The sequence below is a fragment of the Lipotes vexillifer genome, unplaced genomic scaffold (assembly GCF_000442215.2).
Source record: "Lipotes vexillifer unplaced genomic scaffold, Lipotes_vexillifer_v1.1 scaffold545, whole genome shotgun sequence".
Classification (NCBI taxonomy): domain Eukaryota; kingdom Metazoa; phylum Chordata; class Mammalia; order Artiodactyla; family Lipotidae; genus Lipotes; species Lipotes vexillifer.
The window spans coordinates 1,704,096-1,731,621 of NW_006779129.1; the positions used below are offsets into that span (position 1 = coordinate 1,704,096).

The window sequence follows — 27,526 nt, forward strand, 5'->3', positions numbered from 1 at the left end:
GTCCCGCCCCCCAGAGAGGCGGCGAGGGGCGGGAGCGCCCGGGCGGGGAGGGGCCGCAGCCTGCCCGCCGGGGCTGGGGGGCGGGACTGGACCCGTCAACGCGGGCTGCGGAGTCGGTAGCATCGAGGCAAGGCCCAGAGGAAGGTCAGGGTGAACTCGGGCACCAGGAGCCCAAAAGGAGCTGCCGCCTGGTTGAGGCCCAGGTCTTGCTTTGTGACTTTCAACCCATCACTTAACCTCCCTGACTCAGTTTCCTTTTCTGGGACGAGGGAGTAAGTATTCACCAGAACACCAAATAAACGTGCGGAATCACCTTATAGCTTTGACGCAACCCTGGGCACTCGAGGGCTCGAGCCCATCTCTTGTCCTTGCCGTGGCCTGGTCCCCATGGCCTGGCTCCCGGGTAAGCTGGGCCGGGACGACCCCCACCTGCCTTCAGCGTCCATCCTCGCTGGCTGGGCCTCGCCACCCTTTCTTTTTTAATCACAAATGGTCCATTTACACTAAATCTATATCATTATGACAAATGTTCCTTTCAAGGGTAGAATCTCACTCTGCTTTGTTATTATGAAACTTGTTGGAATAACAAATTCTCCTTAACACTTACACACTGTTTAAACGTGCCTTTATCCCAGCTCCGCCCCACCATGCCCCCGAATACACTGGGGCCTTTACAGGGAGACAGCGGCGTTTCAGGTGGGAGAGCCGGCAGTGGGGCAGTTCTGTGATGGGGGCCATGTGCAGGAGGACAAGGCTGGCGGTGTGGGTGCTGGAGCTGATTGCGGCGCCGCGGAGGGCTCACACCCGGACCCAGGAAGCCTGGGAGCTGTGCTCAGAGCACAGGCGTTCTGGCACCTTGCCACGGCCAGCTGCAGCCAGACGGCAGACCCTGGACAGAGCAGGTGCTTTGACTAGAGGACGTGGCATCATGGTCCGGAAGGTGCTGGACAGTGGAGACGAAGCACACACCTGGCTCTTCCCCCAGAGGCTCCAGCCACTCCATCCCCTCCAGGAGGTCCCACGTCTTCCCCATCCCGAGTTGGGCCTCCACTTGCACCTCAAGACCCAACTCCAGCCACATCTTCCTACACATCCCGGTTCACCGAGGTGAACCCCGTCTGGCCCCGACATCATCTGTCCCACGGTCCTGGGCTCAGAGGAGGGGGGCGGGCTGGGGACCCCATGCCGGGAGGAGCCACTGGAGACTCCCGTGACACAGAGAGGGGCCACTGAACACCTCCGCAGCACACGCTTTTGTAGAATAGCCTTGTCCTGGGGCAAAGAGCGTCCCCCCCAAATTCACATCCACTAGAACCGGAGAATGGGACCTTGTTTGGAAACGGCATCTCTGCAGGCATAACCGAGCTACGCTGAGGAGTAGGTTGGCCCTGACACAGTGACCTTACAAGGAGGCATGGAAGAGAAGGCCACACGGTTCAGCCACAAGCCAGGAAACTCCAGGAGCCCCCAGCAACAGGAAGAGGTGGCAGGACCCTCCCCTGGAGTCCTCAGAGGGGGCACACCCAGCCGGCACCCTGGTCTCAGACCTCTGTCCGCCAGCACTGCGAGACAACACACTTCTGTTGTTTAAGGCGCCCAGCCTGTGGTACTCGTTATGGCTGACCCCGGACACTGATACAGCCTCAGGCGGTGCTGCCCCCATCCTTTTCTAAGTAAATAGGCCATGACCCTGCTCTCCCATGGCCCTAAAACCACCCTCCAATGTTTTCAGAATGGCTGATATGCCCTTCCCGGCCACCCTATCGGTGCAAGGAGCCCGGTTCTTCATCGGCAGCCGGAGGAGGACCAAAGGCCAGTTCACGGTAAGTATGGAGGAACTGCCTGTGTGGACCTCCCAACACCAGTGCTCCTGGGGGGCTGTCACCACTGGTCTGGCACCCCAGTTTGACACTGTTGTACATGCAATTGGGAATGGGGAGCATAAAGGTTCAGTGGAGTCCCATGCATGCCGGGCACACTCCCACCACAGGGCCTTTGCACCTGCTGTGCCCTCCTCCTAGAACATTTGTCCCACTCCTGCCATGGCACACTCCCTGTGACTTTGGGGCCCTGCCCTGTGCCCTCATACCATGGAGGCCTTCCCCTCCACTCTGAGGAGATGACACCCACACCCAACCCTCTCATCCCCTTCCCCAGATTGTCTTTGTAGCCCTGACCACCTTCAGACCAGCTGTGTGTTTGCTCATTGCCTGTCTTTCCCTTAGAGTGCAGGGGAGGGGGGGGGACCTTGCTCCATGAGGGTAAGGGCTTTTGTTTCTTGCCATGTCCAGTGTAAAGAACCATGCTCTGAATATTTACCGATGGCATGCTTGGATAGATGGATGGATGGATGGATGGATGGATGGACAGATAGGTGGGCAGATAGATGAACAGATGTATAGATGGATGGATGAATGTATGGGTATTTGGGTGGGTGGATGGATGGATGGATGGATGGACAAAGGGATGGATGGATGGACAGAGATGGACAAATGGATGAGTGGGTGGATGGACAGATAGGTAGACAGAGAGACGAACGGATGGACATATAGATGGATGAGCATTGTACCCGGTCACTGTAGGGCAGTCCACAGGAAAAGTCCCTTCCGTGGTGTAATCACCTTCGAATGGTGCACAGGTCTCCACCACTGCTCCCAACGCCCCCCTTACCCAACGGGCTGACTCCTCTCTCCTGGCTTTAGAGCTCAGACCCGCACCCGCATTTCCACCCCTCCCTCTGGGTCTGGGTGGGCTGAGCCCAGTGGGCGGGGCCCGCTCCAGCAGTGCAGGTCTCAGTGCGCTGTCCCTCTCTCTGCAGGGCCTGGTGAGGCAGCTGGTTCTGCTGCCCGGCTCAGACGCCACCCTGAGGCTCTGTCCCTGCAGGAATCCTGAGCTCGCCCTGCTGTCCATCCCCCCTATCCTGCGGGGACTCACGGGGAAGCCGGAAGATAGTGAGGTGCTAAAGTATCCCTATGGTTAGTAGGCCACAGCTACCCACTCCCCACGCCGACAGTAGACCCTGGGAGCCTTGTCACTTCCAACTTCCCCGGGCACAAGACAGGAGGGCTCTTGGCACATGGATGAAGGGAACACTGGGGCCTGACGCAGACGGCCCCGCAGGGAAGACAGATGGTGCCGCCAGACCCGCCTCCCTCCCAAGGGCGCCCCCATGGCTGTCTAACCCCCGCCTGTTCCGTGCCCTCGATTGACTGATCGTCCCGCCTGGGACCTGGGGCTGAGCCTACAATCTTGCGTCCCTAACTCCCACCTGCTGTCTGCTTTGCCCCCAGAGCAGCGTTTGGGGCCCTTTCCCCCTTTCCTCTCCAACAGACATCACGCGTCAGCACGCCACCCCTGCGGGGACCCCGACCTTCATGAGGTTCATTGCTGTTTTCTGGGATCCCCCAGCCTAGAGTGTCCCCAGCTTTGCCGTCTTTAGTTTGTGTTTGCACCTCCCCAGTGTAAAGTTAGTGTTGATGGTTTATTTAAGCCACATCCCCTGCCATGGAGAATCTGAAACCCCTCCTCCCTACTAGGGAGGCAGGGAGACAGCCCGACCCTCTCTCGAGCCTCACGGTCCTTGCTTCACGAGTCAGGGGAGCCCCCTGAGCAAGTTGGCCCTTAGACCCAATCCTGGACCCGTGTCCCCAAATTCCCAGAGGCACACGGCCTCTGGGTTGTTTGCCGGGCCTCGGGCAGGAGTCCGGCCCCAGGCCTCTGCCGGGCAGTTCAAGAGGTCGAGGACGCGCTCAGTGTCACAGACTGGCCGCTGGGGCCTCAGCGCGGACGTTGCTGTAAAGGGGCCAAGTGGCACCATCGGGGTGAGGGCTGGACCTGGGATGAAGCCGTGAGCCCTGGGGTCAGGGGTCAAGGGCTCTCAGAACTAAGCAGAACGGAAGTTGGGTGGACGCGTCCCAACGAGTCTCCGATGGAAGCAGAGAGCTGTGCGGTGTCATTACTCAGGGCTCTCAGCAGAGCTGAGGTCACGGGGAAGAACTCGGTGGGCGGGAGGCCGGACTCTGCAGGGGCGCCTCCGCGTCCCGCGTGCGGACGCCCCAGGCAGGCTGTGCGCTCTCGGGTCTCCCTCCTCCCGGAGACCCTGAGTGGTTCCTGGCAGCTCAGGGGGTGGAGCTGAAGGCGAAAGCAGGGGTCACCTGACACTCCCGCCTCTGCCCTCCTCCGGGGAGCACGTGCCCACTGGACAGCCATCTTCCTGCCTCCCCGCAGAAACCGATATGAAGGTGACGCTGGGATCCCGGCCGCTGTGTACCAAAGCGGATGACACCCAGTTCTGGTTTGACGCCGGCCACAAGGGGCTATACCTGTGCATGGGCAGCGAGTGGGTCTCCGTGTTAGCAGGTGAGGTGGGTGGGGCTCTGGGGACCTCGGGGTCTTCTCAGAGCCAGCGATACTTAGGGACAGGGACGACCCCCCCACGGAGCAGTGAGCCAGCGTGCCTCACCTGGAAATGAGTGCCCTCCTGGGCCCAACTAGTAGGCTGGCAGGCTCTCAGCTCTTGAGCCATCTAGGGGAGACCATGAGCCTCCCTGAGGGGGCCAGCCCCGCTCCAGGAGCCCCACCTGCTCTCCTTACCCTCTCTGCCCACTCGGGTCAAGATTGGACGCGATGGTGCCGGGAGCCCGGGAGTGGTTCTGTTGGCGGGGAGGTGAGGAGAGGTTCCATGATGCTCCCCAAGGGGGTCCTCGGGAAAAGGGAACTGGCTCCAGGGGAAAGCCCCCGAGCCGTGGCTTCTACTCTCTAGTTCCCGTTAGGGCACAGCCTTTCGTGGAAGCCGCGAGCCGTGGGAAACATCTAGGAGGGACCTGGCGTGTCATTTCCACCCGACTAGTATCCCTGGGTGCTCTGCAGACCCTAAAACCTGTGCGGGGATGAGAGGCTCCTTTGCCGGGCCTCCTGGTGAGGGCGGCACGGCACTCAAGGCCACAGTGCTCTGGGTCATGGCCCAGGTCCCTGGGGTCGCACCTGTGGACCTCCATCCAGGCTTCTGTTCTGGGAAGCATTAACTGGGTCTCTGTGTCTCTACCACAAGCCAAAGAAAGGCTGGAGTACGTGGAGGAGCATCAGAGCCTGTTCACGAACTCGGAGACGTTGGGTATCGAGGTCTTCGTCATCCCCGGGGCCGGGCTCTTCGTGGCCACTGCCAACCGGAAAACCACGTCCGCCATCTACAAATGGGCCGACGGGAAGTTCTCCTCGTACCAGGACATTCCCACGCACCAAGCACAGTCCTGGAGACATTTCACCATTGGAAAAAAGGCAAGTCTGCGTTCGGAGGCTTTCTCGATCCTTTTTACCTTGGAAAAGCCCACAGAGCCCAAAGGTTGGGGCTCCTTACGTAGATTTTATGGGGAAAGGCACTTCTGCTGGTTCCGAAGCCCCATACAGGTTCTAAATGCCTTTTAAAGTCAGGCACAGCTGCGTCTCTGTGTCCAGAATGTGACTGAGAAAGTCTGCTTGGCTTCCGCAAAATAGAGATCAGCCCATTTCTGAGATGCTTCCCAGCTCCGTGCAGACCCACCACTGCCTCCTTAAACCTTTGAGATATTCTGACCTAAACCAGTCGGCAGGGCAGACATCACGTCAGAATGAAAATAGGCCTCCATTCCCAGCCTTCCTTTACTCGCTCCATACACACTGGGGACACGTGATGTCCTGATGGAGGGGACAGGTGAGGATGGTGAGCTTGGCCCGGAGGCCTTGGGTGGGAAAGCCTCGTGGGCAGCCTCCCCTTCCTTCCACCAGGGCTGCGTTGAGCGGTGGCCCACGGTTTGGGGCTAAGAGGATCATCCCCTTGTGAGAGTTTTCCCCTTACCTCCCCGTGCCCGCCCCCAAGTCACCTGCTCCCTAACACGTGTGCCAGGTGCAGCCCTGCCCTCACCTGGGCAGGTGTCCCCCACCACGGGGGAACAAAACTGAGCAAAACAGACAGACCTCTGTTCCCTGTCGCTGCCGACCCTCAGGATCCTGCGCTCCCAGCCAGCCTGGTGAGGGAGTGACTAGCCCTCTGGTTTTATGGTTGATGACATTTTAAAGGTTTATATTTTTTCATTCTAAAAAACAACTTGATATCAAAGAAAAATTGGGAACTTTAGAAAACTAAGAAAAAAGTCTGCCCCGTCCCCTAAGCATGGGCAGAGTGTACCAGGGGCCGGCTCAGCCGCCGTGAGCGTGCCCCACCCCCGGGCTGCTGGCTCCTGCCTCAATCACACGACCCACCGTCGCGTCCAGCTCACGTCACACGTAGGGCGTTGCCATGTTGTCCTCGATTGCGTGACAAATGTGTGCTTCCGAGACGGCAGGGCGTTAAGAGTTTTCCTCTTTACCCGGGTGCTGAAGAACATTTCTGTGCATGAAGCTTTTCCTGGGTTTGGGAGATAGGAACGGAGCTCATGGGCTGGTAAATACAGACGCGGCTGCGGGTCTTAATGTAATTAAGATCTGGAGAGTCAGTCCTGGGTTCTCGGGCCCGCCCCAGGCCGTCAGTCCTGGCTCAGCCCCTGTCCCGAGGCCAATATTCAGAAGCCTTGAGTGCCGGACCCCTCGCGTGGATCACGAGAACGCTGTCGCGGTCCTCTCCCCAGATCTTCCTGGCTGTGGCTAATTTTGAACCGAATGAAAAGGGTCAGGAGTTCTCTGTCATTTACAAATGGAGCCAGAGAAGGCTGAGGTTCGCACCGTACCAGAGGGTCCTCACCCACGGCGCCCGGGACTGGGAGGCCTTCGAGGTGTCCGGGGAGCACTTCCTGGCCGTGGCCAACCACAGGGAAGGTAGGGGCTATGGCCTGGACTCCAGGGCCAGGGCGGGGTCACCTGCAGGGTTCAGTGTATCTCATTAAAAATGTATAATAAACCACACGCAATCTGCGGACACACCTAAGCACCCCCTCATCTGTCCAGGTAGGGGTGTCCCTGCCCTTATCCATTCTGGGCACAAACTCTGTGGGATGCGGTGGGTGCAGTGGGGGACAGTCCTGGGAGGGCCTGGGAAACCTGGCTTCTGGGCCAGGTGACTGCCCTGAGTGGCCACAGTGAGCCCTTCCCTGCCTTGTAGCTCTTGAGGGACGGGGCCCCGGGGGGCAGCCGGCCCTGCAGGGCACCTCTGGCCTCGGCAGGCTCTACGGCTCAGCGATCACCTGAGTGCTCACCTGCCGGGGAACTCTGGCGGCGGGGGGTGGGGCCAGGGAGGAGACCCCACCACCGCTCATGGGCAGAGAGGACCCCAGGAGCCCGCCACCCAATACCCCCCATGGCAGTGAGTGTCCCGGGAGAGGCTGGCCCAGCCCTGGGGTTGGGTGAGGGGCTCCAGGGAGCACGTTCCGGGCAGGCCTGACCAGCGTGGGGGGAGCGCGAAGGGGATGGCGGACAGCGTGAGGGGTGAGGCTGGCGAGGGTGGGGGTCCCGCCTCCAGCGTGCTGCAAGGCCTCAGGGGGGCCTGGAACCGTCCGAAGCCGGGGCCCCCGAGGGTTCTCATCGGGGCACAGAGGCAGGAAGGTCACGTGAAGGGCGTTGCCACTGCTGGGGGCCTGGGGAGGGTGCAGGAGAGCAGGGCCTGGCTGGACTGGACGGGCTGCAGGGCCTGGGGCAGGGTCCGGGCGGGCAGGGTCTTGCCAAGGCTGCCTTGAGGCCACGGTGGCCCGTCTCCCTCCCTCCATGGCGCTCGGCTTCCAGGCAGCAACCACAACATCTATAGCGTCATCTACAAGTGGAACCCGGGGGCCCAGCTCTTCGAGGCCAACCAGACCGTCGCCACGTCGGGCGCCTGCGACTGGGAGTTCTTCAGGGTGGGGCCCTACGCCTTCCTGGCCGTGGCCAACGCCTTCAACGGCACGTCCACGCAGCTGCAGTCCCACCTGTACGTGCGGCTGGGCGGCAGCTTCCAGCTCTTCCAGTCCTTCCCGGTAAGGACCCTGCGCTCACCGGTGGCCCCGCACCTCTGCCTGGCGCCTGGGCGACGCAGGACCCGGGCCGCACGAGCCGGAACCAGGGCCCCAGCCCGGGCCTCCGCACCCAGGCGCCTCCCCAGAATAAGGCTCAGGCCGAGCCCCTGGGACCCCGAATATGGCCTGGGAGCCCTAAGATGAGGCGGGAGGGCTGCCCTGGCACCGAGTTTCCGGCAGCCTGGCTGCTCAGCCGGGTCCCCTGGCCCCGGGGGCCCTCGCGGTCTGACCCACCTTTATGTGGGCGCCAGGCTCTTGCCCTGGAGCAGCAGGCAGCTGGCCTCTGACCTGGCCAGCTGTGGCGGCAGCACTGTCCACCTTCCCTGCAGACCTTGAGTGTCCCTCAGCTGGTCCCAGCTGTCGTGGGCTGCCCAGAGGGACCTCTGACTGAGGCAGCGAGAAGGCTTTATTACGTGGCGTGGCCCCAGATGCCCGGCTGAACCACGCACGTGCCGCTGGGTCCCGGGCTAGCGGGCAGCGTTGGCGTCCCCTCTTCACGCCCACCGTGGTCTAGGGTGAAGATATGGGGCCCCAACCCTCCTCCCACCTTCCCTCGCCCTCCTCCCTCCAAGCTGCCCAGCTTGTCCCTCTCAGTGTCAGACCCCAGGCCAAGCCCCCACAGATGATTCTAAAATCGAGGGTCACTGTCGGCATTTGCATCGTCCTGGCTGCATCCCAATGTCGTTCACGCAGAGCCAAGGGCGCGGCTGTGATCACTCCCTTCTCAGTGGTTTCAGTAGTGGGATGACCTTCATGCCACCCCAGGGGACAGTCCCTGAATGCGGTTCAGACTCTCCTTTCATGCCACAAGCCCACCACACATGGCTCACTTCATACGTGGACCCCATGTGCTGCACATAATGTTTTTCAAGTTCCTAATTGCTTTTTCTGAAGTCCCTCCCTCCCTCTCCTTTCCTTTTGGGGGAAGAAAACCCCCGTCTCTGCACATGGTAACGTCCCCCGGCTTCTTGCTGGCCATCCCTGTTCCCGAGAGCCCCTGTGAACACTGCGTCTTCAGTGCCTCCTGAGTTTCCACCCGCGTGTTGGTGCTCCCATCGCGTCTGCAAGGCCTCTGGCCGGTGTGCGCCCGTCAAGACCCTCTTTTCCCATAAACCCCCTCCTGGGCCCTCCTGCCTGTGCTGTCCGGGCTGACTGTCTCTAGAACTGACAATGGTCCCCTTTCTGGAACTTTCCTTTACCGCCACCTTTGGCTGGAGCCACCGTGTCCAATTCTGATGTCCGGTGTTCTGGTTGACTGCAAGGACACCCCGCCCCCCCACCCCCGCCTTCCAGGTGCTCCCCGACACTCCCCAGCGTCCCTGCAGCTCAGCCAGGTTATGTGACCAGGACCAGCCAATGGGTGTTGGTCAGAGTGAGCCCACGTCAATCCTGGGCTGAGGGTGAGAGCTCACCCCTTGCCCTCGGCAACCATGTGGGCCACGTCCCCGACAGCACAGCCACAGGCTGGGGGAGTCGTGACCTCACCGGCTTCATCCCAGTGAGAACCACCTTCTGTGGCGGGAAGTGTGGACACTCATGGTGGCTGCATCCTTTACCCTGCCTGATGTACCGCGTGCAGGATTTTAGGGGGGAAGTTTCCTTGGGAACACTGAGGGCAGCCCCCTGCCTCCCCAGGTGCCTTTCCTATGACCTTCTCTGCCCTCAGTGCCCACAGGTTTCTTCGCAGTGGTCTCCTGTGCTCCCTGTCTGATTGGTCTCAGTGCCCTTTCAACCTGAAGGCGTGCATCCCCAGGCCTGGGAGATTTTCTTAGTTTTTCTTGATCGTCTCACGCTCCCCTCTCTCTAGAACGGTTAGCCAGCTTTTGGATCTCCTGGATTGTATCTATCTTTTCTTTTTCTACAACCTAGAAGCTTTCCTTACCTTTATTCTCTAATCATGTTGATAAGCATCTTCTTGTAATGCTAGGAATCGTGTTTTTAATATCCAAGAACTCTTCCCTTTAACGGCATTCTGTATTTACTCTATAAATGCAGTATCTTCTTGAATACTTCTGAAGATAATTATAATTTTATTTTTTAAGAGTTTGTGTAATTTCTTTTCAAGTTTATTTATTTTATTTATATTTATTTTTGGCTGCATTGGGTCTTCGTTGCTGTGCACAAGCTTTCTCTACTTGCGGTGAGCGGGGGCTAGTCTTCATCGCGGTGCATGGACTTCTCATCGTGGTGGCTTCTCTTGTTGCGGAGCATGGGCTCTAGGCACACGGGCTCAGTAGTTGTGGCTCGCGGGCTCTAGAGCGCAGGCTCAGTAGTTGTGGCTCACGGCTTAGTTGCTCCACGGCATGTGGAATCTTCCTGGACCAGGGCTCGAACCCGTGTCCCCTGCATTGGCAGGTGGATTCTTAACCACTGCACCACCAGGGAAGTCTGATAATTATATTTTAAAAAATTCTATTCTGTTCCTAGAACCAGCTCAGTTTCTTCCAGTATGAGTGTATGTATATGTTGTAGCCTGACTCTCATGTTCCAGGTCTTTTATAAAACATCTGGAGGACCCTTAGTTTTCTGTTTATGTTTAACGTTGAACCTGGCAGTGGGTGGCATTGTCACTGGCCACTGTGCCCCGGGGAGCTGGGGACCTGGTTGAGGCCCTTGATGAAGTGCCATGATGAAGACCTTCCTAAACTGGCCTCTTGCTCAGATGTAGGTGAGGCTGGATCACAGTGTTGGCAGCTACAGGATGATAATCTCCAAGATGCACTCCCCAAACAGCTGCAGGAGCCCTCCTCATATCACATGCTTGGTGTGACAGCCCTGCTAGGGACCTGTGTGGTTGATCAGAAGGCCGCTTGCCAGGCCTCTGTGCCAGGCTGCAGGACTGTGCTCTCTGGACACTACAGGAGTCTGCTCCCCTGTTCCATCGGCTTGTCTGCTAGATATTTGGAAACAGTCACCGCAAATCTCTCAGAATAGTCTTCAGTTCCTGCCATTGTCCCCCGTGTGGTATGTTCCAAATCCCAAGGAGATTCTGGCTGATCTCCTTGAACGCTTCCCAGTGTGCCGGCTCCAGATATGTGAGACGCTGAAACTCTGCATTTCAGGCAGCATCTGGATTCAGCTCCAGTCTGCACCTAGCCCTGCCGTAGGCCTCAGACACAGAAGGGAGGCCAGGGCCAAGGGGCAGAGACGATGCCAGCTGAGCCAGGGCAGGGGCCATCCGGGTTACAGGACCTAAAGGAGAACCAACTGAGGGGTGTGACATCAGCTGGAAGAATCACCCACAAGGGCGGGTGAGAGCAGGACCACAGTGGCTGTGAGAGAGCGTGTCTCCGGCCAGCGGGCAGAGCTGACTCTGGGGGCTGTGAGGGGGCACTGCTGCCACCCGAGCCTGCAAACAACTGCGGGGCCCTGCCTGAAGGCTGCCTTCTCTTATGACCCGTGTTTCTTCACACTCGATGAGTCCTCAGAACTCACAAGGTCCCACTTTCATGTTCTGCCAGCATTTCTCATACTATGTTTTAATCCTCTTAGGTCCTGGAGATGTCTTCGTGTGTTTCCACTTGATTTGGAGCTTTGCACCATCTCTCACGGCCATGGGCTTTGAAGCAGGAAAGGCCGGTGCTTTGAAAGCATGTGTGGGTGGAGAGGTGCCCACATCGCAGGGAAACCTTTCTGGAGGGACGGCCGGGCAAGGGGTGCACGCCGGTGTTTGCGAAGCTGTGCACACAGACGGTGCTGGGAGGGGCGCTGGGCGGGGTCCCAGGGCTGTGGGGTGAGTTCAGCTCACGAGGAGGGCCTGGGCCGTGCCCACGCCAGGTCTGTGGCTCAGGTGTACGTGGGAGGCTGGCTGCCCACCCTCCAGACCTCCCCACGTCTCCCACCAGGAATTCTGGAACCTTCCCCAGGTGGCAGAGACCACAGCTCCAACCACTTGGCCTCTCCATCTTGGACCAAAGGAGGTCCCAGCGGGTGTGTGCAGGAAGGAATGGGCTCTGTCCACAGAAATCCAGCATCCAGCCGCTGGGATTTCTGCTCCCTGAGCTGTCTGGCTGTGGGGTCTGTGGTCACAGTCATCACGTGTAGACCCAGAATGGAGGGGCCAGGAGAGGGGAGAGGGGAATGGTGGACTAAGATTTGGGTTTTATTGCCTGGGAGGCGGAGCTGATGGAGGTGCCGCTGGCAGAAAAGAGAACCGAGAGCAGCGGGAGATTCGGTGGCGGGGCGGGGGGGCGCAGCCGAGGGCTGACGGGCCCCAGTGGAGAGGGCCAGTGAACCCCAGGAAGCCGTGCATCAGGGCAGGTGGAGGGGACGGGCAGAGGCGCTGCCCAGAGCTATCAGTGGGTGTCTGGGGATGAGGGTGAAGCTGTGTGCTTGTCAGAAACGTAGTCTGCACCGGGAATGCAGACGTCCAGAAACGAAGGAAAACAAGGCAAGTCTGTAAGGAGGGTGGTGTGAGAGTGCCCTCAGCAGTCAGCGCCAGGAGGGGCCGGGCTCAGGTGCTAGCAAGGGCCCTGGCACTTCCTCCTGTGCCTCGGGTTTGCTCTGTGAGGCAGGAGCCGTCATTGCACCAGGCAGCCTGGGGAGGAGCAAGGTTTGGAGGGGCTGCTGGGCCAGGGGAGAGCTGGGAGGGGCACCCCCTGAAGCCTCCTAGGATGGGACCCTCACCCACCTTAGCCAACTGCCCACAGTGGGAATGGCAGCATCCCCCCAGGGCCCTTTGGGGGCTGCCTGCCTTCCCCAGGCAGCGCACCCTGCCCCTCCCTCCCCAGGCACTCCCAGACCTTGGGTCTTTGCTCCGTCAGAGCCGGAACCTGAGGGCCTCCTCCCCAGCAAGTGATCCGCTGGTTACCGGGAGCCCACTCACCCTCAAGGGAGGCCGTCAGGGGTTCCAGGTGCTCCCGGCTGCCAAGTCCTGGAAGCACCATCGTCCCTCGAGGTGCTTCAGAGCCTGCCAGGCCCGCAGCCAGGGGATTCCAGGGCAGAGCTCCAGGGGAATTCTGCTCAGAAGGAGGGCAGGAAGGGCCCACCAGCCCAGCAGGTGCCTGGCCTCCTCGCTCCGGTGCCAGGCAGGGTTTGGCAGGTTGTTTGATGTGGGAACTGCTGCTTCTCTCCCTGATGAGTCCCTAATGTGCTTAGAGTCCAGGAGTGGCCTGACAGCAGGGCCTCAGGCCCGCTCACGCCCTGCCCAGGCTGGAGCAGCCCTGGGTGGGGACGGTCCCCCATTCACTTCCGAGCTGGGGGAGCGCAGCCTCTGGCTGAGGGCGCAGGTGCTGATCCACCCTTCGAGGAGAGCTCATCGCCAGCCAGTGACTGTGAGCAGGGGCCGGGGTGGGGGTGGGGGGCTGGGGCATGCTGGTCTCTGCCAGCCTCTGGCGGATAAAATACAGGACACCCAGTTCAATGTGAATTCCAGATAAACAACGAATCATTGTTTAGTAAAAGCGTGTCCATACACATACACTGAAAAACCATTGTTTATCTGAAATTCAAATTGAACGAGGCGCCGCGTACTTGCTGTATCCGGTGCCCGACCCGGCTGCGCGCACAGCACAGAGGTAGGGTGAGAGCACACCCCCCCACCCCGCTCCGCCCGCGCTAAGCCACGCCCACCTGGATGCCCCTCCCCACCTCCCTGCCGCTGGCCTCGCCCCCGTCCTTGCTCCTGGGTTCCTGGCCCTTTTCTCCCCGTTTCCCAGGCCCTGACAGCCCCTTCACCGACCCCCATCTGCACGCCCCTCCCCCTCCGCGCTGGGGCTCAAGGCAAGTGAGCTGAGGGTGGAGTGAGTCGGAGCTGGAAGGCAGCCCTGGCAATCTGCGGGATACCCCCTCTTCAGACCAGCCCTGGCCCCTTGTCCTGTGTGCGTGTGTACACGTGCAGGAGTGTGTGTACACGTGCGTGCTTGCAAGCGTGTGCATGTATATACACAATGCATGTGTGTGCATCAGGTATAAGGGTATACGGGTGTATACATGTGGGTGTGTACATAAAAACTTGTGTGCCTGCAGGTACGTGTGTGTGCACGTGTGTGCTTGCAGGTATGTGCACATGTATACACTTGTATGCATGCAGGATTGTGTGTAAAATCGTGTCCATGCAGGTGTGTGCACGTGTATACACAGGTGTGTGCATGCAGGTGTCTTGTGTGCACACGTGCACGTGTGTGCAGGTGTGTGTGCGGGTGTGTGCGTTTCCCACCGACGCGGTCTCATCAGCACCGGGGTGGGAGGAGCTGGCGATCTCAACCCCCCGCCTCTCCGCTGGTTTCTGCGACCTGCCAGAGCTGGCGCGCGCGTGTCACTGCACACTCGTGCGGGTCTTTAACGTCGATCCTCTATGAAGCGGCCACAGAGCAGATGAGGCTGGCGGCCCCGCGGGGCCGACTGTCCCCACCAGCTAGGAAGTTTCCGGGTGACCCCAGGGGATACAGTGCCACCTCCGGAGCCGCGGTGAGGAGAGGACGCCAGTGCAGAAAGGCCTCAGCCCAGCTCCTGGCCCGGAAGGGGTTGGCAGCGCCAGGTGTCCTGGCCCCTGTCCTTGTCCTCGTGTGTCACTTGTAGCTTGAGCTCCCTTGTTTCGGCTCCTCAGGACGGGCCCAGGCCTGTTTCTAGGGCAGCGCCTCTGCCCGGGATCGGGGCTCCGCGAACCGGGCGGCGACGCCCTCTGCTGGGCGTGGAGAAAACACCAAGCCGGGCGACGGGGCCGGGTACCGGACCCGCCGGGGCCAGAGGGCGCGCTGGGCGGCGCGGACCCATCTACAAGCGGGGGAGGGACCTCCGAGGAGGGGCAGTCATCAGACCCGCCCTGACCGGTCTGGGTAAAGAAAAACGGAGCCGCTTCCCGCGTGGGGTGGGGATGCGAGTGTTCCTCCAGCATCGCTGGGCATCGGGTGACTGGCTCTGCCCCCGCCACGACCACCTGCGTCTGGGGACGCACGGTGTCCCCAGGAAGCAGCCCGGTCCCGAGCCTGTCCGCTGCGTGGCTTCCAGGCTCAGTTCCTTGTCCGTACAACCTGAGCTGTTTCCAGCTTTTCACTATTATGAATAAATCTACTAAAGGCATCTCATCAAGGCTTTCCGTGGGCAAATTGTTTTTATTTCTCTTGAGTAAAAGCCTAGCAGTGGAATTCTGGGCCATAAGGTAGGCGGATGTTTAACTTTGAAGAAATTGCCAAGCAGTTTTCCAAAACGATTCTACCATTTCACACAGTCCCCCGAACAGCATGAGTTCCAGCCGCCCCGCACTCTTGCCAGCACCGGGTTTTGTCTGTATTTGCAGTTTTACTTGTTGGGTGTGAAGTGGCAGTGTGGTTTTTAAGTCAAAATCCCCTGGTGACTAGATGGCGGGTTTCCATCCACCTGCTGGCTTGCTAGAGTCCCCTTGCGAAATGCCTATTCAAGTCTTTTACCCATATTTTATTTTATTTTTTGCCTTTCACTATTGATACGTAGGACTTCCTTATATATTCTGGATACAAGCCCTCTGTCACATACATAGTATTCTATCTCCTTTTTTTTGTATTGATTCAATGTGTTGTGCAGTTGTGTGCTCCGGTAATCACGGTATATGTATTCAACTTACTACAATCTATTTTTTATTAACCATGAGTCCCTGTTAATATGTACAATTCAAATTAAAATTTTTTAATTTTATATCGGAGTATAGCCGATTAACAATGTTGTGTTAGTTTCAGGTGTACAATCTATTTTGAATTAATATTATACCTTACATATAATGTAATAACCTTACAAAAACATGATCTCATTTACCCCCACCCGTCTGTCCGGCTACTGTGAGCATGTATATACTCACAAGTCTACTTAGGTTATAAGCTCCACGATTTATCATTTTTGCTGTCGGTTGTCTTTACACCCACATGCTCACCATTCCCAACGCCCTCTGCGTCCCTCGCACAGACACTTACTGTCCTTGTGGCGTAATCACCCTTCAGCTGCACAGCTTCCTTCGGTACTCCTTGTAGAGCAGGTCTGCTGGCAATTCATTCTCTACCACTTTTATCTGAAAATGACTTCATTCTACCTTGAAGGATATTTTCACTGGTTGTAGAATTCTGGGTTCACGTTTTTTCTTTCGTTTACTTTAAAGATGGTTTTCTGTTGACGTCAAGCTTCCACTGTTTCTGATGAGACGTCGGGTACCATTGGTACCACTGTTTCCCTATATCGAATGTGTCTTTTTCCTCTGGTGGCTTTTGCAATCTTCTTCTATTCTCGGATATTTAAATATGATGTGTCAAGGTGTGGGGTTTTTTTTTTTTTTTTTGTCTTTATTCTGGTTGGGGTCTCTGATCTTCTTGGATCTGTGGTTTGGTGTTTTTAATCAAATTTGGAAAAATATTAGCCATCATTTATTTAAATGTTTTTTCTGCCTCATTCTCTTTTCTTTTCCTTCTGTGACGCAATTACATTCACGTTGGACTGCATTATATCATTCCTCAGTCATGGAGGCTCTGCTCACCTTTATTGTAAACTTTTTTTTTTAAACATATTTATTATTTATTTATGGCTGCGTTGGCTCTTCGTTGCTGCACGCAGGCTTTCTCTAGTTGCGGCGAGTGGGGGCTACTCTTCCTTGTGGTGCACGGGCTTCTCATTGCGGTGGCTTCTCATGTTGTGGCTCACGGGCTCTCGAGTGCAGGCTCAGTAGTTGTGGCACACAGGCTTAGCTGCTCTGCAGCATGTGGGATCTTTCCGAACCAGGGATCGAACCCATGTCCCCTGCATTGGTAGGCGAATTCTTAACCACTGTGCCACCAGGGAAATCCCTATTGTAAACTTTTTTCCCCCTTTCTGTGCTTCAATTCAGGTAATGTCTATCGGTCTATCTTCTAGTTCACTGATTCTTTCTTCTGGATGGTCCTGGTAGCTCTTGATCCCATGCAATAGGTTTGTGAATACAGATATTTTCCTCTTCAGGTACAGGATTTCTATTTGGCTCCTTTTAGAGTTTTCCTAGCTTTCCAAATCTCCCCATCTCATTGGTCATTACACACATATTTCCCTATAGATTCTGATCATAGCTACTGTAAAGTTTGCATCTGTTAACTCCAATATTTGCACTGTGTCAGCCTATTTCTACTTGCTGTTTCTTCTCTTGATTATGGGTCACATTCGCCTGCCTGTTTCCCCAGGTGCTTAACTCTCTGGTCAGTTCCTTCAGCCTCTCAGTTGTTGTTTGTCTCTGGGTCCCTGGGATCTTGTCCCCTGTGTGTGCACTTCAGGAGCTGGACAGGACTTGAAAGAAGTTAATAAGGAGACATTGGGGCTCCCCCTTCTGGGGTTCCCTCCTTCCTAGGGTAGTCCCCTTCCATTTCTAGAGACTCTGCAAGCCCCAAACTCTCACCTTGGACTCCCCTGTCCAAGCAGCCTGCTGCCTCCATTCGAGTGCCATGCCCATGTGCCACAGGACGGGGAGTGCCCTCAGAGAAAACGTCAGATAAACATACATTCGGGGGTCGCATCCCCTCCACTTTCCACCTGCCCTCGACCCTTGTCCAGCACCTTCAAACAACTGTGTACTTTTTTAAGCATTGCATCTAGAGTGCACGATTATTATCAGCAGGAGGCTCAGTCTAGTGTAAGGCTCTCCACCAGGATCAGAAGCCACAAGTCAAGAGGCAAAACATTTACAGTTTCAGGGCCAAGCGTCCCATGGGAGCTTCTGTAGCCCTCACCAGCCCATGCGAGCAGAGTCAACCCCTTTCTGCTGACATAGGAACTCAGACCCCAGCGGCCTCCTCAGGCTGTGGTTTGGGGTCCCCGGGAGCTTTGGCACGCTGTTCCACCAGCCACAGGCCCCTCACTGCTGCGGGGAGCTGCCACATTCTCCCTGCCTCCACTTAAGCCCCTGCCATTTGCTGCCTTCAGGGCTGGTCACTCCTTTTGTTTCTGCCCCACCCTCTCCCTTCAGGGCTCAGACCAGGGCCTGGGTCTGGACTCCTCTGGTCCTCCCCTTCCCCATGCACCCTCACCCCAGCACCCCTGAGATTCTGGCCGTGACTTCCTCCTCCTGGGTCCCACCTGCAGATCAGCTCATGCAGCTCGAGGTCTGGGGCCAAGGCTTGGCAGCCGGCTATTCACATAAAGGTCCAGCCCTGTTGACCCACGCACACTTCACCCTCCAGGGTGATAAGTGATTTCAGAGGAACAGCACAGGAACCCAGAGATGGGGTGGTCCCTAGAGCCAAAGGAGAGCCTCAGGCCAGGGACAGCGTGTAGTGAGAAACTCCAGAGGTCTCTAGAGTTTGCTTTGGAGTTCAGAGCCTGACTGTGGGGAGCAGGGAGGGCTCCCTGGCAGAGATGTTGTAGCAGCTGGACCTCCCGGATGGGCACACGGGGCCGTGGGGGAGTGGGCGGCACAGATGGTAAGAAGCACTCTATGCAGATGGTCCCCTGACTCGTGTGCAGCGAGGCTGGGAAAGAGCCGTGCTGGCGGGGGGGGCCCCGACCTGGCGCCTGGAACGCGCAGGGGCTGGAGCGCGTGGGCTGCCATTCCGAGGGTCTCCGTTCACACGTGCTCTTGTTCCCCTTCTCACCATCCCAGACGTTTGGCGCCGCAGACTGGGAGGTTTTCCACATCAGGGAGAGGGTGTTTCTTGCTGTCGCGAATAGTCACCGCTACGACGTGGGAATGCAAGTGCAAAACGACTCCTACATCATCGACTCCGTCATCTACGAGCTGAACGTAACCGCGCAGACGTTCGTCAGGTTCCAGGAGATCCGCACCTGCAGGTACCGGGGCGCGGGGTGGGGTGGGGGCAGGGATCCAGGGGAACCCACTTCCCGCCCGGCAGCCCACAGACGGCAGCGCGCCTGTGCCTCCCGGAAGCCACGGGTGCTCCACCCCTTCCTGGAGACCTACTTTCTCCAGGGCCAGCTGAGTGATTGTGGCTCCTCTTGTAATCTTGACTCTGCTTTCAAACGATGTGGCTTGTGTGTGTGTTTTTTACAATTCAGTGTTTTTAAATTAAATTCACAGGTGTGTGCAACCATCACCACAGTGACTTTAGAATATTTTCATCACCTCAAAAAGAAACCCCACGCTTTAGCTATCTTTGCCTCTCCCCCCACCTCCCCAGCCTCTGGCACCCACCAGTCTGCTTTCCGTTCCTCTGGGTTTCCCCATTCTGGACACTGCCTGTGAACGGAATACATAGGTTGTGGTCTTTTGTATCTGGCTTCTTTCACTTGGCATGTTTTCAAGGCTCATCTACGTTGTACCTCAGTGCTTCACTCCTTTTAATGACTGAGTAGCATTCCACTGTATTTATTTACCACACTTTGTTTATCCCTCATCAGTTGATGGATATTTGTCCATTTCCACCTTTTGACCAAATGGTGTGGTTCTGAAGAATGAAAATATGCTTCCCATTACTGTCAGTGGGCTTTACTGTCCTGCCGCTCTGGAGGGAGAACAGGAAGTCAGGCCAGACGTTCACTTCCTCCTGGATTAAAGCCGACGCAGCTCCTGATGTGAGCTGTGGGGCAGACAGTGTAAGTCAACACTTTGCTGTTTGCATCTTTTCCACGGCCTCGGTTTTAGAACCCAGCTGCGACTGGCAGAATACTGCACGGGGACCACATGGCTGCCCTGCTGCCCGCAGCACGAGGTGCTGCCCCTCAATGAGCATGGTCATGGCCACGACTTCTTTTAATGACCGAATTGTGACTGGCCATGCCTGGAAGTGGCCTGAGACAGGATATTCCAAACAATAGAAGGAAGCAGTGAGGAGCCCCTACTGGCCTCAGCCCCCTGCATGTCCCCAGGGACCCCCATGGGCCCTCTCACATCCAGGGTCCTATAGGAGCTCTAGGCTAGCGCCCTCAGTGCCCCACTGAGAAGGAACCCAGGGGTATCGACCAAGAGAGAATGGCCCTCTACTGCCTGAATAAGCCATAACCCTGAGGCCACTGGATGCAGATGCACCAGCCCGACCTTTGGCATCCAAGTGACTCCCACTTGCTGCAAGGCTGTGGCCTCAGTTTCCTTATCTGTAAAGTGGACACAGGACAGTAATGCAGTAATCAGAGTGGTGACTGGGGACCATGACTGATGCCCAGCTTGGCCTCCTTGGATAGACAGGGCTCTGGGATGTCCTTCCTGGAAGCCCTCTGTCAGAACCCTGGGAACTGAGCCATCTCTGAGCACAGACTCACCCTTAGCAAGTTCAGGAGGCACTTGCTGAAGACAGGATGTAGTGGTTTGTTTGCAGTAAGAACCACAGCTTGCAAATGTAGGGGAATGTCTCTGTCAGCAGACCCTGCTGGCACCTGAATGGCTGTCAGGGAAGGAGCGGGTGAGTGGGTGAGCTCACAGCCAGTGTCCTCAAGTTCCCGCCTCCAGGGGGTGCTGCAGGCCTTCACGGAGTGACCACGAGCTTGGGACTGTTCCTTTATTTCAACCTCTTCTAAGTGAGTGACCTTTGCACCCATGTTCATAGCATCAGCGTTGACACTTGTAACCCAAGTGTCCATCGACAGAGGAATGGATAGACAGAATGTGGTCCATTCTTACAATGGAATATTGTTCAGCCTCAAAAAGGAAGGACATTCTGACAACTGCGAAAACACGGATGAACCTTGAGGACATGACGCTCAGTGACATAAGCCAGTCAAAAAAGGACAAATGCTGTACAATCCACTGATATGCGGTCCCTGGAGGAGCCAGATTCATAGGAACAGACAGCAGGACGGTGGGGGCCAGGGGCTGGAGGAGGGGATGGGAGTGAGTGTTTCATGGAGATGGAGTTTCAGTTTCGCAAGATGGAAAAATTCTGGAGATGGATGGTGGTGACCGTTGCACAACAGTATGAATGCGCTTAATGCCACTGTGCACTTAAAGAGCTGTGCACTTAAAAATGGGTAAAACAGTTTAGTGTTATGTGTATTTTAGTACAATTAATTTTTTTTTTTATTTAAAAACGTGAACAATTAATTTGTATTTCCCGGGAATAGACCAACTGGCTGTGTGACTGAGAAAATCGCTCCCCCTTCTGTGGATTTTGGAGGTGGGACCTACCGCCCTGAATTCTGAGATTAGGGGGAGAACTGGCTGAACTGCAGCCCCCCGAGTCCCATGGCAACGTCTCCGAGTCCCGTGTTCTGAGGTCTGCTCATTGCTTTCGCAGTGCTCTGGACTGGGAGTTCTTCTCAGTGGGAGAAGACTGTTTCCTGGTGGTTGCAAACTCCTTCGACGGAAATACCTTCTCAGTAAACAGTATTATTTACAGGTAAAGGCCGTGCCCCTCCTCACCACCTCGGTCCACGTGGCGTGTGCTTGCCTTCCCCACTGGTGACCACAGGCTCGGAGCGAGTCACAGGTTATCGGGCCCCATGGGTCACCTGGCACCCAGCGCACCGGAGTGCAGGCTGAGTCTGGTGATGCCCCTGGGTTAGCCAGGTGACCACTAGTCTCGCTGAGGCTCACGACTTCAGATTCTGGCCAGAGATGCAGTGTGTGGGTACACTAATTTGAGAGTTATTCGTATATTATCCTGTTAAACGTTTCCATCCAGGTCTACGGTAGACCCCTCTGTTTTTCATGTGTCTTTCAATAAAATTTTACACTCCGTCACAGAGGCACTGTGGTGTTCGCAATACCTTCACTTCTGGGAGTTTTCCTAGTTGTAAGCACATGTCCATTTCCATCTGCATATCCTGACAATTAATTGTCGTGTCTGGCCATCCAGCCACGTTATCTCTTTCAGTTCTAATGGTTTCCTGAAGAAATGTCTGTGGGAGCTCTAGGATTATAAGTACGCCTACAAATAAAAGCAACTTTGCCTCTGTATTTCTAATGTTTTTACTGCTTATCTAGTTTTCCCAATTAGCTAGAAATTCCAGGATGATTTTGAATCGTAGGAGCAGTGACCGGCCGTTCCGTCTGACTGATGTGATGGAAACGGTCTGGGCGTTACACAGTTTGACAGGACGTGAGCAGTCTCGCCCCACTGGCATTCTTTAGTGCCTGGCGTGCATCTTCCCAGTCAATCTGTTGACATAGTGATTTATGAGAGGTGACCTTGCACTCTGGTACGAGCGTCACTTAAGGAGGATGTGCAATTATTTAACATGTCACTGGCTACCAATCATTATGATTGATTTCAGATTTTTGTTATCTGTAATAGGAAATGAAATTGCTCTGTGATTTATTCTGGACACTTGTTATGGAACCTAACTTAATAGGCACACCACCTACACCTGTGGGCTGGGATAGTTTGAACAGTAGGACTAATCTGTTTTCTTTACGATGTGGTTAAATTCAGTTACAAAGCCTTCTCGGCCTGGTTCCTTTTCAATAGTGTTTGTGGAGCAGCTTGTCCAGTCTCCCCTGTGGCTATTGGTTTAATCAGGTTCTACGTCTCTTCCCGAGACAAGTTTGCTTATCTATACTTTATTAGAAAAATCATCAATTTTCTTTAGACTTTCTAATTAATTGCTGTTTTCAACAAGACAAAGTAATTTTAAAATTTTAAGTAATTTAAAACTTTTTAAAATTTTAAGTAATTTTAAATTTTTAATTAAAAACATTTTAATTTTAAGTAATTTTTAAGTTTTAAGTAATTTTAAAATTTTAAGTAATTTTAAAATTTTAAGTAATTTAACATTTTAAAAATTTAAGTAATTTAAAAATTCATGTGGAAGAAAAAATTTTCAAAGATGGCCAAGAAAATGTTGAAAAGGAGAATAGTGAAGGAGGTCCTGACAGCATGCAAATAAAGCAGTATGATTTTTGCTAAACATAAACAAATATGTAGAGGGAGTAGAATACAGTCCAGAAAAGAGCCGATCTTTCACAATCATCTAGTGTGATAATGCTATATTTCAGCTCAGTGAGAAAAAGACAAGTTAATAAAATAATTTCCTGTAATTTTCTGTCCATCTGGAAGAAAACACACCTATACCTCTGCTTCATATTATACACAAAGTAAATTTTATAAGGAGCAAACACCTAAATGTCAAAAATTCAACAACAGAAATATCAGAAGAAAAGCTAAGATGACTTTGTAAAACCTCAAAGTTCTGCAGAGAAGATGTGAGACCTTCCATAGGCTGGAAAGAGGCCGCCAGGCCGACCACCTACATTTAAAGGTTTTCTATGGAAAGGGCGTCCCATTCAAAATCAAAGGACAAAATGGCAGAACAGGAACCCCCAAAATTAATAAAAGATTTTTTTTGAATTTGGAAAAATAGGCCAAAGATATGAATAGGGGTCTTCAGAGCTAAAAATGGACAATGTGAATAAACATTTAGAAATTGTTGTTTCAGAGCGTGAGGATGATGCATTTCCCCCCATCTGTTTGGACGCCGTTTAAAGACCCACAGTGCTGAGTGTGTGTGTGTGTGTTCGGTGGGGAGGGCTGGCCCTTCCCCACCAGGACAGGAATCACCCCAACCTTTCCAGAAAGTCATCTGGAAAAACATTTAAATTAAAACTACGACTGATTTTGATCCAGGTGGCCCACTCTGGAGCCTCCACCCAATGGAAACAGAGCTACCTGTCGATAAATCCCTTTTGAATGGCAAAACCTAGAAACCGCTGACTGTGCCAGGGCAGGACGAAGGGCTGGGTGCAGCATCCTCATGTGGGAGCGGGGGTCACAGAGCCGTGTGCCGGCAGTGGGGTTCCTGCATCCAAAGATGGGTGCCATACCCGAGTGGTGCCAGGTGTGCGTCTGAGGGCCGTGCCTCACTGCCAACCCCAGCAGTGAGGAGGGGGCTTCAGCTCGTACCCCGCTATTAACCCACCAGGAGGCCCTCCCCATCCCCCACCCGACAGGGAAATCCGAAGGCAATCTTGGCTGGGAGCAGGACCCTGGGTGGATCAGAGCAGCTGCAGGGTCTCGGACAGGGCAGGTCCCCCCTTCCGGGCCTCAGTTTCTTCTTTGCAGGCTGCGAAGGCCCCTCCTGGCCCAGCTCCCCGCGATTGTAACCTGGGGGGATTGTGAGGCTGGGATGCTTGGCCCCTCCATGCTGTGCCCGGTGGGAGAAGCAGGTGAAGGCCTGGCGAGGATCACGGCAGGCGGGGGTACAGTGGAAGCCCCAACGCCCAGGCACCCTCTCCTCTCCCTGAGAGCAGCCTGGCGCCGGCGCCCCTGTCCCGAGGCTGACAGTCTCTCCCCACAGGTGGCAGGGGTATGAAGGCTTCGTGGCCGTGCACAGCCTCCCGACCTTCGGCTGCAGGGACTGGGAGACCTTCCGCACGGCTGCTGGCTCCTACCTGGTCTACTCCAGCGCCAAGGAGCCGCTGTCCCGGGTGCTGAAGCTGAGGACAGGGTGATAGGCCCAGGGACCCAGGAATGGGACCCACCTGGCCGCACCCCAGAACCTCACCTGAGAAGGAACCTCCGGGGACGGGGACGAGCCTGGGAGGAGCTGTGGCTTCCAGAGCCATCACCTCGCCGCCCCTGGCTCTTGTCTAGCTGGGGATGTTTTCACTTCCACCCCGGTAACCATGGTGGCTGGACTCATGTGGCTCTGTGGGTGTCCAGGTGGAAGGCCAGAGCTGCCCCTGCAAGTCTGGTGTCCTGCAGGGATTTCGCTTTAAAGGAAAAGTTCATACAAAGTTTTACCTCAAAAACAGCGGAGCCTGGTCACCTTCCTGCGGTGCCCACCACGTGGCCAGATGCTCGGCTCTGCTTGGGGAGCCCAGACATGGGAACCGGCCTGATGCTGTCTGACATATTTGTACCCGCTATTTATTGTATTCTGTCTAGACTGAAATATATTTATGGTGCTCTCTACAAAAAGCACTGCTGCATCTGTGTGTTTCTGGCGGGGACTCGACCCTCACCGAGAACAATCACCGGGCCGTAGCACGGACTCTGCCACCACAGCCCGATGTGCCCTGGGGTCCCTGGTCACCAACACGCCTCTCCTCTGCAGGCGCTTTTTTCTCCAGCCTCAGTTTACCCATGAATGCAGTGGGGTAGCGTCAGGTCAGGAATCCCAAGCACGCGTGGGACGGGTCTTGTCTCCTCCCGGAGCCACACCCATGGGAGACCCCAGGTCGATGGGACCCTCTGCACCCAGGCAGGTATCCCTGGTCATCGTGGCTGGCCTTGTGGGTGTACCGGATGGACTTGCAGTGCCAGCGCTCGCCCAGCCCCTCCCATGTCCAATGCCCTGAGCCTACACTGGGCGTGGGCCTCCTGCCTTCCTGGGATGGCTGCTAGGTGTGACATGACACCACCCCAGGAGCCTAGGGGAGGTGCCATCACCACTGGGAAGCGTCCTCGGTGGAAGGGGAATTCTCCATGCCAGGAGCTTTGCTGGGAAGACCCTGTGGGGTCCACATCCAGCCAGGAGACCACGGGGCAGCAGCCAAGCCAGGCCTATTCCACTACCCAGGCCCCGCCTGCTCTAGGATGGGGTATGGGAGCCAGGACCTCAGCGGCAGGAAGGCCCCATGCTTGGTCTAATGTTCTGCTCTTTCTGTCTTGAAATTCTGGCTGACTTTTGCCCAGGATCATACAGCCAGGGGCACGGCGGCAGCTGCAGCCACAGTCCTGGCTCTCCGTGGTCAGCTCCACGTGAGAACTGGGGAGGCCCAACTGCCCAGGAAGGAAAGCTATGTGAGCCTGCTCCCTGGCCATCCTGACCCGATTTGGGATCTCAAGAACTGTGACCAGGGCCCTCTTGAATTCCCAAAGTGGAGATTTTTCTAGAGCCTCCTTCAGGCCAGTAGCTTTGCCTCCTTCAGGCAAAGAATGGGGGGTGGGGAGGGGGGCTCTGGGGCCCAGGCCAGGGCACCTGTGTGAGAGAGGAAGCCCCGGGTCTAGGACACCCCCGGGGCAATTCCCTGCCCTTGTATACGCTGCGTACTTTGGGGAGAGAGGATGTGCCCCCTCCCTCCAAGTCAGGTTCTGCTGCTGCAGTCCTGCATCCCTCCTGGACCCACATATCCTTGCTGTCATCGTCCTTAGGCCTGGCTGAGTCCCTGCCCTGGGCAGCTGGGGAACCCAGTGGGCCTGGCCCGGAGGGTTATGGATCTGCTGGTGCAGGGAGGGTGGGCCGAGGGTGCCAGAGAAAAACGCAGGATCCCTAGTTAAACTTGAATTACAGATAAACAATGAATGCTTTTTAAAAAAAATACATAGTCCCAGCGTTGCACAGAATATATACTAAAGGAGTTCTTGGTGTTTATCTGAAGTTCAGATTCAAGCAGGCTTCCCGTTTCGATTTTGATTTGCTCAACTGCCCACCCTCCCTGAGAGGGATGTTTGGCCGGCTGGGGGCTCTGATTTTAACTGGGATTTGAGGCAGGGCCTGAGCAGCCCGTGAGAGGGACAGAAGGAGGGTCACGGGCCAGGGGGCCTGCAGGGAGGCAGCCTCAGTCAGGGCTGGCTGGGGGCTGGGGTGCCACGTCACCTCGGGGCTCCTTGCACAGGTGGACCCCCGGAAGGGCCCCCAGAGGCAGGGCACCCACACAAGAGAGGGGCAGCCTTCCGGGCCAGGAACACAGCAGGGCCTCCGAGACCCCTGTCTCCACGCCTGGAATGGTTGCCTTTTGTGTGTCTGGACGAGATGAACACTTACATCAGTGGACTCTGGGTAGAGAGATCGCCTTCTGTGATGTGTGGGACCTCGCGCAATCAGTGGGAGGGGCTCCCCAGCAGACCGCCCTGGGCCCGGCACTGCACGTTGGCCCTCCCGGCTCTCCCCCAGGCCCACCTCCCTGCAGGTTTGGGGCTCGCAGCCTCCACAATCGTCCGAGCCAATTCTGATAATGTCTCCTCTCTACACACTGTTTTCCTGGGGAGTCCTCCAGCCCCAGCCCCCGAGGACACAGTGCTCAAACGGCCAAAGGCGCCCGGGAGTCAGGACGGCTGCATCTAGTCCCGTGGCCGAGCCTCAGTGCCCCCATGTACCCATGAGGGAGGGGTCAACTGGGCGCTGTCTGTGCTCCCCAAGCACCCATCCTACGCGGCTTCTCTCTCCCTTGGGTGACCCAGTTGTCCAGCTGGTGCCCAGGGAGGTAGAAGGCAGACGACGGACACCAATGCCACCAGCGCAGCAGCGACAGAGGGAGCGACCGCCTCCTGTCCCTGCCCGGGGCTTCGTCCTGACCAAGTGGTGCCACCTCATCCCTGCACAATGTCCGATCTCTGCTCCACTGGGTGGAAACAAAAAAACATAAATCCAGATCTGTGTAAGTTATGAATGCAAATCAGAGGGGGAACAACTCAGAAAGCATGACAGTATTTACATCTTTCCAAGTCAGCTTTCGGGCTTCTGTCCTGTTGATAAACATTCCCAAGGCGCGTGCGGCTCCCAGAAGTTTGCATGCAGTGTGACGTGACCACATTCTTGTCCCTTTGACACCCATGTCATATTTCTTCACAGCCGCATCCTGGGGTTTCCTGGGCTGGTCATCCTTCGTTAATCCACAGAGATGCAACGGCCCTTTACTGTGATAAACAACACTTCAAGAACATCTTTGCACAAACTGCATTTCTTTGCAGTTCCTTTTTCAGGGTCATGGTTTCCTGGAGAAATAGCGTCTGTGGCAGTTTTTGCATATTTCCTTACTTCCGGGGCTCCCCTCCCTGAAACCCGATCCAGGGGAAGGATGACCAGATGTGCGAATC

General features: G+C 56.0%; 1 protein-coding gene across 1 annotated transcript in view; it reads left to right on the forward strand.

Moving 5' to 3' along the window:
• Window positions 1-24,686, forward strand: part of TSPEAR (thrombospondin type laminin G domain and EAR repeats) — a 61,454-nt gene extending 36,768 nt beyond the window's left edge. The window contains exons 4-12 of the mRNA XM_007452490.1: window positions 1,733-1,823; window positions 2,819-2,975; window positions 4,228-4,359; window positions 5,051-5,277; window positions 6,603-6,789; window positions 7,690-7,919; window positions 18,481-18,668; window positions 21,065-21,166; window positions 24,063-24,686. Of these exons, the coding sequence (XP_007452552.1) occupies window positions 1,733-1,823; window positions 2,819-2,975; window positions 4,228-4,359; window positions 5,051-5,277; window positions 6,603-6,789; window positions 7,690-7,919; window positions 18,481-18,668; window positions 21,065-21,166; window positions 24,063-24,216 (1,468 nt within the window). The 3' untranslated portion in view covers window positions 24,217-24,686. The remainder of the gene's footprint in view (window positions 1-1,732; window positions 1,824-2,818; window positions 2,976-4,227; window positions 4,360-5,050; window positions 5,278-6,602; window positions 6,790-7,689; window positions 7,920-18,480; window positions 18,669-21,064; window positions 21,167-24,062) is intronic.
• The last annotated feature ends 2,840 nt before the right edge of the window (window positions 24,687-27,526 follow it).